Source organism: Ambystoma mexicanum, chromosome 2p (genome assembly GCF_040938575.1).
Source record: "Ambystoma mexicanum isolate Mex_15411 chromosome 2p, UKY_AmexF1_1, whole genome shotgun sequence".
NCBI lineage: Eukaryota > Metazoa > Chordata > Amphibia > Caudata > Ambystomatidae > Ambystoma > Ambystoma mexicanum.
In genome coordinates this window covers 273,537,266-273,558,465 of record NC_090923.1, presented here as the reverse complement: position 1 = coordinate 273,558,465, position 21,200 = coordinate 273,537,266, and the positions used below count along the sequence as shown (strand labels likewise).

Here is a 21,200-nt window from a genome sequence, read left to right as displayed (position 1 = left end):
TAAAAATGGTAGATACCACTGCCACCAGCCAAATCTTAGAGAAAGGGGAACATACTAATGTTCCATGAGAATCAGACAAAACAGGATAACTATTAACCTCTCCAGTGCTCTATTGGAAGATAGGTTGTACTGGGTCTGTAAATTTAAAAAGACTAGTAAAGTCAATGGTAACTTTACATGTTCTGGGAGACAGTAGTCAGTCCAAGAAAATGGAGTTTAAAGCGGGAAGTCTGAAAAGACAACCCTGTGTCACTGCACTAAAGGTGCTGGGTGACACACAGTAACAGGATGATGCCTATGGGGTGGGTGAGACTACATAGTCCATGAGCAAAAATGTACAACACACAGCAAAACACATGTAAGAGTGGGAAAAAAAGGCTCACACTCTTACCAGGTGAAAAAATGAAACCCTAGAAATTCAGCAAAGCTGCTGAGTGACTCAAAAGGTAAGGGAAATTAGCCATTCTGGAAAATTCTCCTTAACAGGTGGTCTCACAGCCAATGAGGAGGCTTGGATCGGGGTCCTAACCAGACAGGGAAAGACAGCGCTCTGAGCCCCCGCGGCCTACCCACTTATCTTGTGTTGCATCGCCCCTCACTTGCGCCAGGAACAGTAATGTTCACGGCACATGCAGTCCCTTCTCCCCGTTCCCTGGTGGCCATTCTCTTTGTTTACATTTTGTTTTAACACTTTTTAATGGGCGCCATGAAAAGAGAGAAGTCCCTTTTCCCCAATCCATGGCGGCCATTTCTTTTGCTTTTTTTTCCTTCTCGAGTACAGAAACGGTTTACATGCTGTTTCTTAACGCAAGAAAATACTATTAGTACCTCAGTCCATTGTGCAGGGGTACTAATAGCAATAGATCCCTTAATCTGCGATAAAAGAATAATTATAATTACACAATCCCCCTTTTTTGGTGTGGTTGAGCACCACATTCTTACCAGCCTCCTCATGCAAAAATAGGTTTTTCAGGCAGGACCCTCAATTCTTTCTCCTATTAGCTGTAACCAGAGGAGGGGGGCATTACCCGTCTGGTAATGTCCCGGTGCTTACTTTAGAGCCCTTGCTTAGCTGGGGCTTGTAACTACTGTCCCGGGGCATTACCAGACGGGTAATGCCCCCCCACTCCTCAGGTTACAGCTATGGCGCCCATTAAAAAGTGTTAAAACAAAATGTAAACAAAGAGAATGGCCACCAGGGAACGGGGAGAAGGGACTGCATGTGCCGTGAACATTACTGTTCCTGGCGCAAGTGAGGGACGATGCAACACAAGATAAGTGGGTAGCGTGCGGGGGCTCAGAGCACTGTGTTTCCCTGTCTGGTTATTCTTTTATCGCGTGCTTAATACCGATGAGTGGTTTTCATGCGCATGATCAGGATTTGAATCTGTGTTGCACTCATTGCCCCTGAGCTATCCTTCCTCTCCTTCAGCAGGAACAACCAAAAGGCAGGTGTCCCTTTGATCCACAGAGCACTGTCATTCACTAGATTGGTAGCTGTTTCTGTGCTACTTTTAGGGGTGTACCTCCGATTTCCAGACCTGGAGGACACCATGCCTGTTGGTCGGAGTATGGATTTGATTGGCTACCGCTATGTCTATTATTTTACCAATGGAGTGGAGGCTGGCAATTGGTCAGTTGTTGGTAAGGACCTCTGGGCCCAGAATGGGATTTTAAAGGAGTGGTTGGATCAGGACTGTTTTAGCCAGCTTGAAAAGATTCCCGGGTTGAGTAACTATTTGGATGATAGTGGCAGGGGGTCTTGCAATGTAAGAGTTGTTCCTTGACATGAGGGCATCCTGCATTTCACAAGTTTGAACCCCACAGCAGTGGCGACTTTGCATTCCATTCTTCTGAGGTCAATATACAAAATACCCTACAAAATGGGGTAATAATACAACCTGCTATTAAAGCATTCATTGGCTTGAGCAGTCTGGCATGAAATACTATATACAAGCACAATATTATGGGTTTTACTATACGCAAGTAATCTGTGAGTGATTTTCCTCTTTAGTTTTCAATTATGTGTGTGGTGTTATAATCCCTCCTTATATAATGTTATGTTAGTGGTTTTTATAAAGTGTACAATCACACAAGGCATCTTGGCACTAGAATGTCAAGAGTACAGAGCAACATACCTTAATCTAGAAAAGGAGAGTTTTCAGGGACCGTCTAAACTCCAAGTGGTTAGAAACATGCTTCAAGGGCAGCAGCCGGGCATTCCACAATTGGGCCGCTACCACAGAGAACGCTCGACCCCCAACCCTCGTAAGCCTGTAAGCCTGTAAGTAGGAACCAAAAAAAGCCAGCAGACTGGGAGCGAAGGTCATGGCCAGAAAGATAGCGGACACATTTATCCTGTAAGTAGTGAGCTCCAAGACCCTGCAGACCCTGATGAGCCAAACACAGAGATTTGAAGTCAATTTGTTTCGGCAGCCAATGTAAGGACTGCAGAATGGGAGTGATCTGAGCAACGTGGGGGGAGTCCGTGGTGCCCCAGGCTGCAAGATTTTGAAGAAGCTGCAAACGCTGGATGACGCCCTTAGCTTGAGCCAAATACAGTGAATTTCAATAATCAATACGTCTAAGGATTAGAGCAGCTACTACGAGTGCGCGAGATGTAGCGGAATGAATGGAAACGCTTCCAAAGAAACCTCTGATCTTATTTGTCGTTTCTGTGAACATTCTATAGAGAATTTAAAACACTTGATCTTGTTTTGCCCAAAGTTCCGCTCACTACGAACAAAATTGTTCGGACCTCTCTTTGAGGCCCGTCGAACTTATTCAGCCAATGATTGGTGGAAAGCTATGTTTGACGGTTCCGATCGCAAAGTCTTTGGTCTAGTTCTGTTTTTGAAAGACCTAAAACTCAACTTGGCTGAACCGAATCCCACACCAGTAAGGAACTGTTGAGTTGAACAGCAACGATAAGTGGTGTGGGTTCATATGGAACAATGTAACTGCGATGGTTTAATAATTCTTTTTTCTTGTTTTTCTTTTAAAGGTTTTCTCTTGTAAACCGAATAAAAAAATTAAAACTAAAAAAAAAAAAAACGCTTTCCGCAAGATCCTGAGCTGGAAATGGCCTGCTTTGCAGACTGCTGCCACCTTCTGGGTCATAGATAGGGTAGATAAAAACATTACCCCCAAGTTTTTTACCACCAGTGCAGAGGCTGGAAGACTCCCAAGGGAGCACGGCCAGAAGGCAGGCACCCAGAGTGAATAACTTGGAGAAGCACCCATCACCAGAACATCCGTCTTGTCCCCATTAAGTTTCATCCCATTGTGGTTCATCTAATCACCCACGACTGCCATGCACCAACACAGGCACAATGATATCTCCGCCTGATCGAGATCTAAACAAACAAGGATCTGCGTGTCGTCGGCATATAAATAGCACCTGAGGCCATAGGTGCGGATGAGGCCCGGAAGTGGCTGAATATAGACATTAAAAAGCATTGGGGACAAGGGGGCCCCTTGAGGAAGACCACAAGAAATTGAAGAGGAGAAAGAAGAAAAAAATGGAGGTAGCAAGATTATTTGACTTCAATCAGCCAAAAAGAGGTGAACCAGGCCAGGACTGTACCCTCAAAGCTAGCAGAGGCTAGCCGAGATAACAGAGTAGAGTGGTCGACAGTGCTGAATGACGCTGATAGATCTAATAGCATTAATGCACCAACACTGCCCTTATCAAGCAGCCTGGCCATATCACTCATCACTGAAACCAAGACAATCTCAGTGCCTCGGCCAAGTCGAAAGCCAGACTGAAAAGGGTCAGAGAGCCTTGAAGACTCAAGAAAGGAAGAAAGAAGGGGAGAGACCAATGTTTTAGCAGCTTCATAAAGAAGGATAGCAGAGAAATAGGCCGGAAACTAGAAGGGAGTAGCGAGTCAAGAGATACCTTTTTAACGAAAGGAATGACCGTAGCTGGCTTCAGCTTTGTGGGAATGTAAACAGACTGGCAGGATACGTTAATGGCTCGGCTAATCCAAGGCAGAATACCAGATTAAATGTTTAACAGAACAGGTAGAGGAACAGTGTCCGAGGGGTTCGTCGGTTTAAGACGACCAATGGCTATAGTAATGTCATCTACTGAGAACAAGGGAAATTGAGACCAATTCCGGTGGAACTCTGCTGCCTCAGTGGTAGGGGCTGGGCCGATAGGGCAGGTCCCTTAGGTGGTTAACAGAATGTTAGAATGAATGGTCTCAATCCTGGAGAAAAAGTAACTGGCCACCAAGTCACAGAATTCCTTAGTGGGAGTCACAGGGTTCTCAGCATAGGTGTCGATGAGAGTGATTTCACCACAACAAAAAGATCTGGGCCGATTGAGCGCTTTATCAATCTTTAGGGTGAAGAAGGCTCATTTTGTTTCCCTGATTAAAGCACAATAGTCCTTAGTGCACTGTTAGGCAAGCTAATTGTAATATTAAACATAATGCATGGGATATGGCCTACATCAGACAATGCACAACTTGGCATTATTATGGAGACGCACAGCCATTAAATTGCATTGGCAACAGGGATTTATTGCAGCATACAAGTTACATACAGGATATGGGTAATGGCCACCAAATGCTCTCTCCTTCACCTCCTCTCCAACTGCCAAACCTCCCAACCAACAACAGTCTTCTCTCCACTGCCGCATTCTAACTCGAATATTCTCTGCAACCCATTGTATGGAACACTTAAACAAGTTGCTATGTACAGGTACTGCTAGAGGCCTAACATGCAGGAATTAAGAGTACAACATAGCAGGTATTTCTGTGCATTTCACATCCCACTTGCAGAGCATGTTTCTTTTTCTCACTGCCTATGTTAGGACATGAGCAGCAGGAGTTAGAGGGGCCTCACACTGTGTATATGTTCTGGTGATGTATTGTTGAACAATGAACATCTGACAACAGAAAGGTGGTGGTGCGGGCGGCTACCAAAGGGAATAGGTAGCAAAGGAGTTCCATTGACCTAGGGGTTGATGATTCTCGGATAGTACAGGACCCTGTAGACACAGACTTCTATGCAATATATTTAGCTGACTTATAAGCCATTCAGAATGTAGTAGTCTTAGATGTGCAAGTAGCCATTCATTTGTCATAAACATGTCATCACATTTGGTAGCGGTTATTATGTTTATAATATCTGCTGCATAACTTCTAAGTGTTTATTGAAGATCAGAATGACTTAATTATTGTTTAATTGGCTAGAGTTGTGGGTGACAGTGAATAGAAAATGTGTACAATGCTGGTTAAAGAGATGTCTTGAGTGCGAATCATGCTTTGGGCTTTCGCAGGCTTAACAAAAGCAACGTGTAGGAATGTGAGAAAGCTGTGATTTCAGAACCAGAATATCTTTCTGAATGTCTTATGTTGGTGATGTAACTGCTTTTGCAAAAAAAGGGGGTTTCCTTCTTTCTAAAAATGATGCGAGAAACACATTGATCTGAGCTCATTTAATGTTGGAGCCCAAGATGAGTGCATTCTTCCCGGGGGACAGGTTATCTAAGTCTTGAACTATGGTGTCCTGCTTGAATAACAAAACAACCTAAATGATGGTGTTATGGTTTAAACAATATCTAATTGAGATTGATGGTTTAAGGAAAAATTGACATAGTTTGTACTTACCACTAGTAAGATAACCGTAACCAAATACTTGATCTGCATAAATGAAACACCAAAAAAGTTCAATTACATTGAATGAACGTATGAACATTAGCATGCAATTAGGCAATACGTATATAACAGCAACCTGAACTTTTTAATTGTATTTATTTGTTTATCTGTTTCATCTCGCCTCAAGTCTTGTAAAATAGTGGACTCATTTCAAATGATCAACTGTTTGTCTCCAACACAGAGATGAATGTTAGGGGGGTTTCTTTAAGGTCCAACCAGATCATATTTTGCATGTGTTTGCCAATTCCAATGCGGGCCTTTGAAGTCGGTGACCAAAAAAAGCCGACAAGAAATGAACTTCAAGTTGAAGTATATACATTTGTTCCAGTTGTGATACAATTTCTAGTACATTTCTGACTAGTGTGCAATGAGTTTCACAAAGGAAATGACACTTGTTCACTGGCATTTAATGAGAGCCTCATTATAAATATGGTGGTCATGGCATGCAAAGATGCAAATTTAAAACTAAGCCATTTTCAAAATTGCCTCCTAATTATAAATTGAGATTGCATGAGGCACTAGCATAAGGGAGAACAATGAAAGTACTGCATCGTCTAATGAAATCATCCACTAACTCAAATGTTTTAATGTTTTAAATTGCATTTCTTGCTCTCTTAGGACCCTGCAATTTTTTTAATTGCATTTATTGTATGGCCAGGATCATGCAGACACACTCTAAAACCTCTATATTTATCCTTGCCTTCCATGCTGCTGCCAATCCTGATACTCCTTGTTATTGTTATTTCCCTCCTCTCTCTCTCTCTCTCTCTCTCTCTCTCTCTCTTTCTCTCTCTCTTTCTCTCTCTCTCTCCCCCCCCTCTCTCTCTCTCTCTCTCTCTCTCTCTCTCTCTCTCATGGCCAATTCCCTTCATCTACTGCAGTAACAACTCATATTCCTTTGCTCTCATCTGCAAAAAACATCTGTTCCCAAATATTGCTTTAATTTTCAATCATCCCTTCTCTTTGTCTCTCCAATAAAGTGAGTGGTGGTGGTCTCATGGTCATCAAGGAGACATCACTAACAACCCTGCCCCTCTCTGATTTCACTCCCTCCTCCTATAAGCATATATCAGACCAGCTTCTTCCACCCACCAATCTTACTATCCACTTAATCTATGTCCGACCAAGCACCCTCAACATCTGCTTCTCTGATCACTCCCTGGTGATCCCTTTGTTGTAATAAAGAATTACCTAAACATTTCCATAGCTCCAACTAGACTGCCCTCTCTCTGAAAATGTGCTAGTCATCCTACATAACGTTCCATCTCACACTTAAGGCAACTTTCTTGAACACATACCTGTCTTCCACCCATATCTCTTCTGTTCCCACGATTGTTCTCGCCCTCTCCTAACACTCGCACATTCACTTCAGCAAATCTATTCCTCCCCCACTCTCCCATCCCCCTTCCTTATTTGCATTGCTTACAATGTTCAATGCAAACTTCCATGCCTGCTCTTACCTGCCCTATAAGCATCTAGGCCATCCCCTAATGGGCCCAGCGCCCTGAGGAAGGCAGGCGGGGGAGAAGAGGGATGAAGCCCCATGGGAAACAATGTAGACTCAAATAGTAGTGTGGTCATTCCTGAGGAGGTTATATTGCTGGCTAGCAAGGTAGGACCATTTATCCGGGCAAGGCAGATGCATTTTCCTCAGCGCAAGATTAGCGTTGAGGAGGTGTGGAAAACTTTCCCATGAGAACACGGGTGCCCATAAACTGAGTCTAACTGCCCTAGTGGAAGTGGGAAAAATCTTGCCTGGTTGTGAAGTACCCACCGGCCCTGAACAGCATGAGGTAAACCAGTAGAGGTTAACCAACATCCTATTGGACGAGGTTAGTGATACACCTCAAGCTGATTGAGATGCACCTTTAAGCACTACCCACGCCCCTGAATTTACCATTAGCAATAGGTTTAAGGCCTTGAGCAACCACTACACAATGGAGCATCAGTCATTACCTCCAAGTGGTCTGGTAATTTCATTTACAATGTGCCCACCCTTGTGGTATTTGGGCCGCGTGGGTGACAGAACTACTCACAGAACTCAAGGGGCAGATAGAGGTCTGGATAGTTTGTCAGTGCTCCGCCAGACATTAGGCTCACAGGGCAGTAATCACCTTCACCAGCCCCCTCCTATGAGAAATCGAGGCTCCAGTGTAGATTGATCCAGCTAAGCCTGGGATCTGATTCAACTCCTATTGAGTGATGGGCCGGGCACCATGGGTTGGGACAGGATACAGCCCCCCCCCCTGAGCGATCTAGACCCTGTGTGTACTGGGGGCACTTACACTCTCCTTGATGTCTCAATCCTCTAAGTCCTGGGGTGTGTGTCCTATCCTGCAATATTGCTGGGGTGAACAAATACATGGTTGATAATGACTCCCAGAATTTATTCCAGGGGCATGGGATTATTAGCCTGCAGAAAACCTGGGCCACTGTTGTACCCCATGTCCAAGAGTGTGCTACTTTTGCCATCCCAGCGACAAAAGGCAAGAAGGGTCACCAAGCGGGGAGCTGGTGACGTCAGTGGATGCTGCCTTGTTTAAATCCATTTAGCTATTGGATTCCGGTTCTCCAGATATGCTTGAGTTGCTTCTCAAACTAAAGGATGATTTCATGATTATTCTCATAAACCTTTATAAAAGGGACTTGTTAAGCTCAGACATGGACCTCATCTCAAAGATGCTATTGTATTTTAACCAAATACACAATAAAGAAAGAAAAAAAGAAAATAAAAGATATTAAGGCATATTCAAGCTCTGGAGAATTAGTTCACCTGGTCCCCTGAGGATATTGGTTATGGGGGACTTGAATCTCCAGTTTGAGTCACTGGCTAGCATGGTTTAAATCATGGACAAGGAGGACAGCGATTGGGGCATAGGTAGTCTTAACTCCGGAGATGAGCATCAGGCCCCTCCTGAACTGCATTGGAGTGCAGGAGGAGGTCAATCCCCACCTCCTTTGTTAATACAAAGGCGTCCCCTGCTCCTTGCAAGATGGCTGACTGGGGGTCCTCTCGGCCCACCAAGCCTGCTCCCTGCTACCTGCAACACTCAGCAGCCTCCTGGCTACTCTATGACTGTTTTGCTGGCAGCAGATTTGATGGAAGCAGCTCAAAGGAGGATGTCACCAAGCCGCTAGGTTTCGCCAGACCTCCACCTAAGGCCCATACTTAAGGCCCTTGTCTGGCCTGTTCTCTGCAACAAACCCGGAGACATGCATCAGGCCCCCCCTGTACTGCACTGGAGTATAGGAGGAGGGTGATGCCCACCTGCTTTGTTTTTACAATGGAGACCCTGCTCCTTCCAATATGGCCAACTGGGTGATCCTCGGTCCGCCAAGCCTGCCTCCCTGCTCCCTGCAACACTCAGCACCCTCCTGGCTACTCTATGGCTGCTTTCCTGACAGTGGATTGGATGGAAGCAGCTGAAAAGAGGATGTCCCCAAGCCATCAGGTTCCATTTAGTGCCCATACTTAAGGCCATTGTCTGACCTTGTCTGGCTGCGGATGATGTGTCGATGTCACTGTACTTCTTCCAAATGCTACGTCATTGTCTTTAAGGTAAGGAGGCTTTACCCCCTGCCTTATCCGTCACTGTGCTGTGTGCTTCATCTCTCCCCTTCCTGAGGGACCATCTCTGCACACTACACTCATGGCATATGGACTGCCATTACTACCCTTTGCTGCCACCCCACTGCCTTGTTGACTTGGCTATGCTCTCTAACTATGACCTAAAATTTGCCACATTACCATGAGGTGTGGCTGTATTGTACTTTGCATCTACCTTGATTGAGCCTTTCAAGTACCACCTGTATATTGTAACATTTGAGTGTGCACACACTCTGCACTTACCGTAACTAACACCCTGATGCCTGAGGGTTTGGCGCACTGATTCCTAATTGTCGAACGTGTGTGGTGTTGCCCCCGTACCATGAGGAGTGGCCTGGCCAGCCCCTGCATCCTCCTGATTTGACCATTATGCGCTTTGTGTGGTGTTGCCCACCGTACCATGAGGAGTGGCTCCGCCAGCCCCTGCATCCTCCTGATTTGACCATTATGCGCTTTGTGTGGTGTTGCCCGCCGTACCATGCGGAGTGGCTCCGCCAGCCCCTGCACCCTCCTGATTTGACTGTTATGTGGATTTTGTGGTGTTGCCCCCGTACCATGAGGAGTGGCTCTGCCAGCCCTTGCTTCTACCTGACTTGCCTCACTATAAGAGTACACCTGTAACCATTAAGCAAGAATTATTATGTGCATTTAATGTAACTAGGGCCCTGATGCCTAAGGGTTTTTCGTGCTGCTATAAATGCATAAATAAATAAATAAATAAACTCTGTCCGTTCAAGAAGGCAATATAGGAATGCAGAGGAGATAGCCGTTTTGCTACTTTCAGCAAATCTTAGGGCCTGCAATGGCTTTTTCCCTGGGGATGCCCCAGCAGCGTCGAACTTCGAAAGCAATTTGGCTCAAAGTAGAATAGATTATATTTTTGTCAAATAGAGAACAGTTTCTGTGTCCAATGAAGGGTCGAAAGTGATCACCATCCCCTGGTGATGGAGGTAAAAGAGTACCTTATGGGGGTGATGGAGGTTGGGGAAAATAAGACACTGGAGGCCGATCTCCACCAATGCCAGACGCAACATCAGGTGGGGAAAACTCAACTAGGGCTCAATTTTTCCTATGGCATACGATACAAATAGTCCCTCTTTTAGGTGAATTTGGGGATCTGCAACACAGTGTTATCCTAGTTCATCTACATGAGAGGTTGACTGTGAAGTTGGGGCCTATCTTCTCCAAACCACTGAAATCAGTGCGTAAACGCACAGAGTTTATGACCCTGTGGTATGATAAGGAATGCAGGCAGGCTAAGGGCAGGTTGGTTGCCAAAGCAAGGACTCGAGGACTGGTAAGCTCCCTCGGGTTGCGAGTAGCTAGAATTGAGTACGAAAAGCTCCTAAAGAACAAAATTATGGCTTGGTGTGAAGAAACCTGCGGTGCCCTCATGATTGCAATAGACAAATCGCGACTCCAGGGGATTCTGGAGACTAATGGGGGCAGGGCATAAAATGGTGCCCAATACACTGCCTCTACAAGCATACTTTGGTTGAGTATTTTTCTGGGCTCTACAGGGAAGAAAGGTTACAGAGTAGACCTATGCTTGTGGGCAGGGACCAGAGTCTGAGGGCAGAGCATCTGAAATCGTGCCGTTGGTACTGACCGTTGAAGAAGTAGGCAGAGACCTACTTAGCCAAAAACTGGGAAATCCCCAGGCCCAGATAGGGTTCCAATCGACCTATATGCTAGCAAGCCAGCCACCTGGATTCCATACTTAACCAAAATATTTAATTCAGTCTACAAGCATAATCTTGTCCCTGCATCCTGGGCCTGTGCAGACACAAAACCCATTCACAAGAAGGGACCTAGAGACACAGTGGGGGTGAGGGGCAAACCTATGCAGGGCAATGTCACTCCATATCGAATCCTAGAACAACGAGAACCATGTTACCATATTATCAACCATCTCCAAGCTGGATTCTGCGGGGGGCTGAGCACAGTCAACCAAAGCATATGGTTGGTATTTGACAAATATGCTATATCTGTGTCTGTGCGATTTTGTAGACTTGCGGACAGCATTTGACATGGTACCCAGATGCCATGTGTGGGAGGAGCTAAGGGGGCTCACAATTCTGGCTTAACTCTTAATTGCCATCCAAAATCTGAATTCTGGTCATTCAACTGTGGTGCGATGGGGAATATATGGTAGCACTACAAGAACTGTTAACATTGAAAAGGGGGTACGGCAAGGGTGTGTACTGGCCCCCAAGTTATTTAGTATCTTTATTAACAGAGTAATTGAAGAATTGATGGGCTCACAGACAGATGCCACTACGCTGGCTGGAGACAAGATCCCAGCAGTATTGTTTGCTGATAACGCTGTCTTACTGTCATTAAAACCTATCGGCACATGCAAACAATTGTTGATTTGTGGATTTCTGTAACAATTGCTAATTGTAACCAAAACAAAATCTTTGGTTTTCAGCACTAAAACCAAGAGGAAACCTAGCGACTCATACTGGCCCTGGATGAAGGGTCTATTGAACAGGTTAATTTGCATGATTATCTGGGAATAAGGGTAACGGCGTGCTGGTAAAGTTGGCGTACTTACCGCCTGGGTCGTAATGACCCCCCAATATCTGATGTAACCTACCTTGATCTTTTTCCAAGATGAAAAGTTCAAAAGAGAAAATGAGGAAACAAAATTGAAGAAAACATATTATATGAAATGTCAATCAAGATTAGCTAGACAGCATCCAGCATGTGTGCAAACTGATGGCAACATTGGAGTAAAAGTTATTGCATGGCTCAATATGGATTTTCGCAAGCAAAAGACGTCACATGAAAAGTTGAAGACTTATATTAGTTACAGTAGGCACAATTAAAAACATTTGACTACTTTTGAGTTTAATCCGGACTTCCAATAGGACAAATCAATCCTTGTAGTGGTTATCTGGAATTTGATCATTGTACAGAAATCAAGTGAGTTAGGCTTTTCTCAAGGGTTGGTACGTCTGAAAGCCTAGTAGGTCTGAGTATAAATGAGCGCCTGGTCACGGGGGACAGATGTGCTTACCAAGGCTTAGTTCTAGAATCACTATGCTGTCACACATATGGCTGGATGTAGTACAGATATCCCAAATATATTTATGTAATGTTCTATTTCAATGCTATGTATAATCGAATGACACTCAAGCAGTGGATGCATGTTCTAATACAAGTAAATCATTCAGATGCTCTTTACTACTTGGCATGAAGGCTTTGTAACAATTAAAGGGTTTCCCTTCACATAATAGGTACATGCAAACAATTGTTGATTTGTGGATTGCTGTAACAATTGCTAATTGTAACCAAAACAAAATCTTTGGTTTTCAGCACTAAAACCAAGAGGAAACCTAGCGACTCATACTGGCCCTGGATGAAGGGTCTATTGAACAGGTTAATTTGCATGATTATCTGGGAATAAGGGTAACGGCGTGGTGGTAAAGTTGGCGTAATTACCGCCTTGGTCGTAATGACCCCCAATATCTGATGTAACCTACCTTGATCTTTTTCTAAGATGAAAAGTTCCAAAGAGAAAATGAGGAAACAAAATTGAAGAAAACATATTATATGAAATGTCAATCAAGATTAGCTAGACAGCATCCAGCATGTGTGCAAACTGATGGCAACATTGGAGTAAAAGTTATTGCATGGCTCAATATGGATTTTCGCAAGCAAAAGACGTCACATGAAAAGTTGAAGACTTATATTAGTTACAGTAGGCACAATTAAAAACATTTGACTACTTTTGAGTTTAATCCGGACTTCCAATAGGACAAATCAATCCTTGTAGTGGTTATCTGGAATTTGATCATTGTACAGAAATCAAGTGAGTTAGGCTTTTCTCAAGGGTTGGTACCTCTGAAAGCCTAGTAGGTCTGAATATAAATGAGCGCCTGGTCACGGGGGACAGATGTGCTTACCAAGGCTTAGTTCTAGAATCACTATGCTGTCACACATATGGCTGGATGTAGTACAGATATCCCAAATATATTTATGTAATGTTCTATTTCAATGCTATGTATAATCGAATGACACTCAAGCAGTGGATGCATGTTCTAATACAAGTAAATCATTCAGATGCTCTTTACTACTTGGCATGAAGGCTTTGTAACAATTAAAGGGTTTCCCTTCACATAATAGGTACATGCAAACAATTGTTGATTTGTGGATTGCTGTAACAATTGCTAATTGTAACCAAAACAAAATCTTTGGTTTTCAGCACTAAAACCAAGAGGAAACCTAGCGACTCATACTGGCCCTGGATGAAGGGTCTATTGAACAGGTTAATTTGCATGATTATCTGGGAATAAGGGTAACGGCGTGGTGGTAAAGTTGGCGTACTTACCGCCTTGGTCGTAATGACCCCCAATATCTGATGTAACCTACCTTGATCTTTTTCCAAGATGAAAAGTTCCAAAGAGAAAATGAGGAAACAAAATTGAAGAAAACATATTATATGAAATGTCAATCAAGATTAGCTAGACAGCATCCAGCATGTGTGCAAACTGATGGCAACATTGGAGTAAAAGTTATTGCATGGCTCAATATGGATTTTCGCAAGCAAAAGACGTCACATGAAAAGTTGAAGACTTATATTAGTTACAGTAGGCACAATTAAAAACATTTGACTACTTTTGAGTTTAATCCGGACTTCCAATAGGACAAATCAATCCTTGTAGTGGTTATCTGGAATTTGATCATTGTACAGAAATCAAGTGAGTTAGGCTTTTCTCAAGGGTTGGTACCTCTGAAAGCCTAGTAGGTCTGAGTATAAATGAGCGCCTGGTCACGGGGGACAGATGTGCTTACCAAGGCTTAGTTCTAGAATCACTATGCTGTCACACATATGGCTGGATGTAGTACAGATATCCCAAATATATTTATGTAATGTTCTATTTCAATGCTATGTATAATCGAATGACACTCAAGCAGTGGATGCATGTTCTAATACAAGTAAATCATTCAGATGCTCTTTACTACTTGGCATGAAGGCTTTGTAACAATTAAAGGGTTTCCCTTCACATAATAGGTAACACATCCGGCATTTGAGACCAGATTACATTTGACAGATCACACCAAGTTCGACTAAAATCACTATGGAGTAACAGAATCCCTAAACTGTTTTTAAGAAAGTGATGAAGTTACAATATTGTTTATCATTTAACACAGACCCCTGTTTTCATCTGTAGGGATGGTCATCGATTGAATGTTCATTTTGAGGAATGTATTGGCAGTTTTAGAACGATAATATTTGAAGCAAAGACATTTTTCTATTGTTTTCCTCTAACGCTTTATTATTTTTATAGAAATTATGTTATTGAAAAATTCACATAATCCGGCATGTTACGCTCTACCTTCTGATGGTTTATCAGCGATTAGGGGCTCATCTTTTTTTTCATCTTCAGGTTTAGTCACAACCATGGAAGTCAAAGGGGTTACGAAATGATATTTCAAAGAGAGATCCAGGGCCTGAGCAGTGACATTTTCCTTTTCGCCTCCTTTGGCTTGAATTCTAGTTAACACAAAAATAAAACAAAATGGTTGGACTGATATTGATATAGATTTCAAGTACAAAATACGAAACTGATATGTAAACAAAATCAACCAGCTACTGAAAAAAGGGCAACTATTTCAACTAAGCAAACTGGTAATTAATCAATATACGTTTTGTTTTTTTATAATACGTATTATAATAACAAATTGTATAAACAAAAATGTTTAGGTTGTCATATATCTGAAGTGTTGGAACATTGATAATTAATTCAATGAAGGAATGAAGAAGGGAAAAAGAGGCATTGAAGAAAAAGTGACCGAAAGAAATATGGACAGCATTCAGAAAGAAAGGATGCAAACAAGATGGCAAGAAAATAGTTGAGTAGAAAAGGGATTATAGAAATGAGGGAAAAGAAAGATAGAGAAAAAGAAAGAAAGAAAGAAAGAAAGAAAGAAAGAAAGAAAGAAAGAAAGAAAGAAAGAAAGAAAGAAAGAAAGAAAGAAAAAGAGAGCGAAAGAACACATTGTGGGAGCATTTTTAAGGTTATCTGCGCATATCACATGTTGAACATGAATAATGCTGCACAGAGAATAATTAATGCCATGATTGTGTAATGTCAGACCTGTCATGTAGTGTTTCTGACATAAATAGTGTCGGTTGAGGAGAGGGCTAAGGAGGAGTTGGTAGTATTTGGAAAATATACATACATTACTTGAAATTATGTGTTCTAGCATCCTCAATTGTTTTTCTGAGCTGATCTCTCCTCCTTCTGCTGCCTTCGCATAAGAGTGGCACTTCACCATTGGGAACCACCCGAACGAACCCTGCAATTGAGAACCTCAGGGACAACGAATCTGCACCACAACGTGCACCATCGTTACAAGGAGGGTGGGCGCTTGCATCTAAATCTAATCCTGCAATGCACTGGTGTAAAGCAACATCTCCATGTGTGCTTTAGCGGTTGCCTTGCTCAGTGGTCTGCTCGCACAACCCTGATGCAGTGAGCAGGCACTGCATCTTTGCTTTGGGTGTGGATGCCAACTAAGAGCAACAGCGAACTTTAGAATTTTGGGAGGCACAAAACAGGAAGTAATGGTCAACTAAGGCCCAAAAAAATAGAAACGGTAAAAAATAATAAGTGAAGGACATTGTGACGAATTTGATGCTGCATCGCAGGAGTACAAGGGTGAGCAGGGACAAAATGGCTCGCTCATCCTTCATAAGCAACACAGTATCTGAGTCCCAAATAAAGGGAATGTCCAATCAAGGTTCTATACAAATAAAACACACCATCTGCGAGTAGAACAAAAAGAGATTAATGAGCAAACATCCACTCCAAAGGAAAGACATGGAAGATGCGACAAACTAGAGAGAGTAGCACTTCAAGTTTAGTGTGAGGGATGGTAGGTAAGGTTCTACCAAAAAGGAAATCTTGTTGAAGACTGGAACGATTGTGACCTAACCATTCTCTAGGGCCCAAGTGAATCAGCTGGACAGTTCAGTGTCACTTTACCTGAATTCGGTTCTTGGTGGGCTGAAGTATCTGACCCCGGTTAAACATTGATGTGAGCTGATAAGGCTAAGTTGGGCACGTAGGATCGCAGAGGCCATGGCAGAAGCTGGCGTCGAGCCGGGGTGAATGTGGAGGCTCGGTGAGGTCGAATGGTGGTGGTTCAAGTGCTGCAGGTTAAAGCAGTCCCAAGAACGCTTCAAATGTGACGAGGCTGAGAGGGCTTTAGCTGCTGCCAGAGGTCGGCGAGTGATGCTCCAGTGTCCATGGGTCCAGTCGGCGGGCGGCTGTCATAAAGTGGTGATCAAGGAGACATTGAGCTGCAAGTAACGAGGCAGGAGTTCTCGGGCTAGCTGAACTGAGCTGTGTGGTGACCTCTTGGTTTGTTCGGCAAGTGACCCTCCAGAGATTTGGTTCAGCTTCCGGCATTGAGCAGACGCTTCAGGGCTGGCAGTTTACGGGTTCTGCTAGGATGTGATTCTGCATCGGGCTGATGGTGATGCAGTGAAATTGTTCGGCTGGTCGGAGGAACGCTGATACCAGCTCCCACGCCTTCCCTCTCCTTCAGGTTGTGGGGAACACAGAACAACTGCTTCAGTGCAAGTGAACAGGGAGCTTCGGCTAGTCTGGCCCTCCCGGTTGCTGTGAGGCCTTCGCAAAGGGCTTGAGGATAGGATACTGGACTTCAGGGTCTGCTTTTCTGGCACAGCAGATCAGTTGAAGATTGGTTGTTTCAGTTCTAGTACACAACACTGGTCATTCCCGATAGTCCCTGGGAGTGGTCAGGGGACAGATCTTCCTTATGCCTAGGACAGCTCCTTCTTCCAGTGGAGTGCCTCAGACAGTACTACTGTCTCTAAGGAAGTTCAGGTGAGAGTCCCCAGAACATCTCTTTGGCCTTAAAGGATCTTTGAGGGCCTGAATGTATCCCTGCACTTGTTGGGAGTGGACTTTGCCCTCTTGATCTTGCAACCAAAATGCTTTGCTCCAGGGGAAACGAAAGAGACAAACAAGGGGAAGAGAGACAGTGACAAACAAGATGGTGGAATGCTTATTTCCCTTGTGTAGAGAACTCCTGCCTATCCTGCTCCCTCCCCCATTACCTCCTACTGGCAACAAAATACTTTTGGACATGCAGCATGCTGGTGTGAGGCTACTCTTCCTGAATGGGTGTGCTCCTTTGATACCTAGGCCCAGATGTTCTCTGGGCGAGAGTCTTGGTCCTCTGGGTTTCTGTCTAGCTGGGTGACAATATCAAGCCATCTGACCTTTATACATATTCCCTTGCACAGCAGAGCTGACTCACAGGAGCTGACACATGTGCAATTGCAACTGGTTTGTGGCAGCCATGATCATAAGCATTGCACTATGCCTACCCTCAGGCATAGCCTATTCTTAGAGATTACCCTGCCACCACCATGGGGTACTCATGATCATCATAGTTTTGGTGCAGGGGCCATATCTTAAATGTTGCCCGTTTGCTGCAGCAACTTTGCTGTCAATGTAGTGGTCGAGTGGGCATCTTGTGACCTTTGAACCTGCTCAGTGGCATGAGCAAACTCAGTGGATCAGGCTACTGATGCTTTTGGCATGGAGTTGCGCTAAAGGGGGATCTGGTTTGTAGATCACCACTTTGGAGAAGGAATCACCAGAATCATTTAAGGTACTAAAAATCAAAATTGTCAGAGCTTTGCAGCCTTGACAGATGGCAATTCCTCACAGACATTCTCCACAATCTCCATACACAAGAAAGCACATTTCCAAGATTTGGTTCCTTCAAAACAAAATGAAGATTTCAGAAAGAAAGTAAGGTTATATTAAATGTTACAACAAAGAGAAAGTAATACAGCAATCTGAGCCTCAGCCTAAATTCCTGAAAAAGCCAGAGTACATCTTATACCATTGAAGAAATGGAACACTGTGTTTGACACATATATGTAGGCAAAATATACCACCAGGTTCTCAGCCACAGGAAGAAAGCCATTCTTCTACATGCCCTGGCTTCAAAGGGCAGTCAGTCCTCAGGAACCACCCCCCAGATTTAATAGTGGGAACGGGCAGACACAAATGTCATTGAAGAATAGGTAGCATGCTGAGAAAAGACATTACAACCCAACGATAGAAGGGATATTAGAAGGCTACAACAGTTAGACCATTGCCCAATTCCCTGATGAAAGCAGTGATGAGTATCTCCCTGCCCTGATGATCTTAACATGCAACTGCAAGTTTAGCCAATTCTTGGATGAAGTCCTGGAGCACCAACCGATAGTCCATGGAAATAATGACCAGATCTGAGAGAGACTGTGTCAAAAGTCTGAACTGACCTTTAAAGAAGTTGTCAACATAGCAGAAATCATTGAGAGATCCTCGTCAGTGTATACAGATTTGTTGCACGAGGAAGCTGGGGATAAGGATCAAGTTTGCCCAGCTAGTGCTGCATACAAGAAAGAGGATAGACGCATTGCTTTCGATGTGGAGACACACAACATTTAGCTATACAGTGAAAGGGAAGAAGTTCAAAATGTGTGGAATGACTGGTCACTTTGCACATTTCTGCCTATCTGCTAGACATAAGAAACCAAGAAGGAAGTGCAGAGTTAGTGTCGTAGAGCAGACAGACGATGCAAAGGACAGTTAACTGCACATCTGGCTAAAACTTGGTACTTTGCCAATTCATATTTGCGTTGTGTTTCAATATTTTGGTGGCTAAAATAAGCAGGTTCACTCATTTTCTTCAACATATATTGTTTTGTTTCTATGGTTACACCATTAAGAGACACCATGATGCTGTTTTGTTAGGTAAGCCTCCTGTCAACCACCTCTGCGGTGCTGACACTCTTAGTTTAGCATGAAACACGATTTGGGATCGCTCACTAAAATAGCCTATGCTGGCTCTCATTTTTCTTTGGCTATTGCCAAAGTTGGCTTTTAGATTGTTATAGTTATTTCTTAATGAACTGTCCTTAGCTGCCAGTAACCCTTTCCATCAGGAGTGGTTCTGTATAACCACACATGTCCACTCGCTCATTAATTCATACAGCATCACAGCTGTGAGTAATATTTTAGGTTTTTCTATGCTACAATAGCTACACACATATTGCTGATTAATTGTAGGCTATTTTAACATGAACAGATGTTTAGAAAACTGGGTACTTCCTCAACTACTTTACTGCTAATATTGGAAGCTGTGCATTTTTTGATTATACTATTTGTAATGCTCATATATTATCTCTAGTGCAGACAACATAGAATGTGTATGATACACACAAGCATTGGTTCCTAGATACTCTAGAGTGCAGAGAACTCACTCCAGTGTCTTCTTTTTGGCGCAATATTATCCTCTGCCACAAAACCTGCCACAATCCCATGTGGGCATATAGACCACCTTCGGGTGGAGCCTAGGTTTTTGCATTCAGTTATCATGGCAGGACCTGTCAAGTCATTCAAGGTCGATGTCAAACCCTTTAAAGAGAAACTCAGGAGGGTAACTTTGCATTTGAAAGATTGATGTGAATGGGCATCTGAATGGGGGGCACCATTTGTCTTAGTGGTGAAGCCTGACCAACGCATCAAGATGCATGAAGATTTCTGGGGAATGAACCCAAATATCATGGCTGATTGCCATTCATTGCCTAACGTAGGATAGCGGTGACAAAGCTATTTTCAATCATAGACGTACAGAGGTACTACCACCAAGTAGAATAGACGGAAGACAGCAATGATATAACAGTGTACCCCCCTGTTTAGGTTCAATCTGATGCTGTTTCGTCTGGGATCAGCTGTTTGATCTGGAATACGCCGTTTACATGTTTCCAGTGTGATAGATTATTACAAGTGATAACTGGAGTGATGTACTTTAAAGATGACACCTTGATCTGCACAAGATTGCCTACAAATGCAGTTAATTTCCAGATTGTATTGGGCATACTCCGTGCAAATACTTCAAGGCAGAATAGAATACCTGGTCAAAACACTGGCATTGGATGGCATCAAGCCCTTGGCGTGCCAGATGAAGGGGATAGTGGGAGCTTTAATCTATCAAACAAATAGAAATGTTATCTTGTTTAGGAATGTGTGCGTGATTCTTGACAATCTTTGTTGTGATAGTGAATCGCATGAGATAAATGCTGGAAAAAAGGTGACTTTCATGTGGAGCAAAGAGCAGCAAGTGGACCTTGGAAGGGCAACAGAGAACACACTGAAGGACCCCACTCTCAGAGCCTTCAACACTTAGAGACCTTCAACAGACATGATTTATTCAATGGCAAAGGGCTTACGAGCCGTATTCACAAAAAATATGATTCGTGAACAATACAGAAAACAACAATTAGGTGATAGAGAAATAAGCACTAGCATGCGCATGGGCTGTAGAGCATTTTAAACAGTTCCTCTGGTGAGCGTTACTGCTCATCCTATTGACTAGCAGTGGGAAGACAGGACTCAGCTAACCTTTAGAGAGATGAGAGTATTCCTTGAAAACTACAGGGTGGAACATACAACAACACCATGGCGCGCATCCGGAAGTGCATTCAGAAGTGCACCGGCTGTTGGGCTGCCACGCTGCTGGAGACTGGAGCCTTGCTGCTGTATCCACGGACTTTGTCTCTACTTTCTGTAGAGAGTACTGAGTCGCCAAGCGGAAGTTCTTGCTATCTTGCAACTCGGACTGTCAACTTGCCCAAGTAATTATTTGGACTTTGAACGAATCAGCCCCGCCTATTGGCCTTCCCCCAGACACGCCCCCCATTCAGCCTCGCTTCCACGCAACAACCTTGAACACTCTGGTGCACGCGCATCGTGCACGCACATCCGGAAGTGCTTTCAGAAGTGCACCGGCTGTTGGGCTGCCACGCTGCTGGAGACTGGAGCCTTGCTGCTGTATCCACGGACTTTGTCTCTACTTTCTGTAGAGAGTACTGAGTCGCCAAG

The 21,200-nt window shown here is 43.7% G+C and overlaps 1 protein-coding gene across 1 annotated transcript in view; it reads right to left on the bottom strand.

Annotated features, from left to right (window-relative positions):
* The window catches only part of LOC138567739 (inter-alpha-trypsin inhibitor heavy chain H3-like), a 475,184-nt gene that overhangs the window by 121,407 nt on the left and 332,577 nt on the right, over nt 1-21,200 (bottom strand). The window contains exons 14-16 of the mRNA XM_069646218.1: nt 14,615-14,779; nt 9,879-9,891; nt 5,622-5,745 (exon numbers count right to left, since the gene is read on the bottom strand). Of these exons, the coding sequence (XP_069502319.1) occupies nt 5,622-5,745; nt 9,879-9,891; nt 14,615-14,779 (302 nt within the window). The remainder of the gene's footprint in view (nt 1-5,621; nt 5,746-9,878; nt 9,892-14,614; nt 14,780-21,200) is intronic.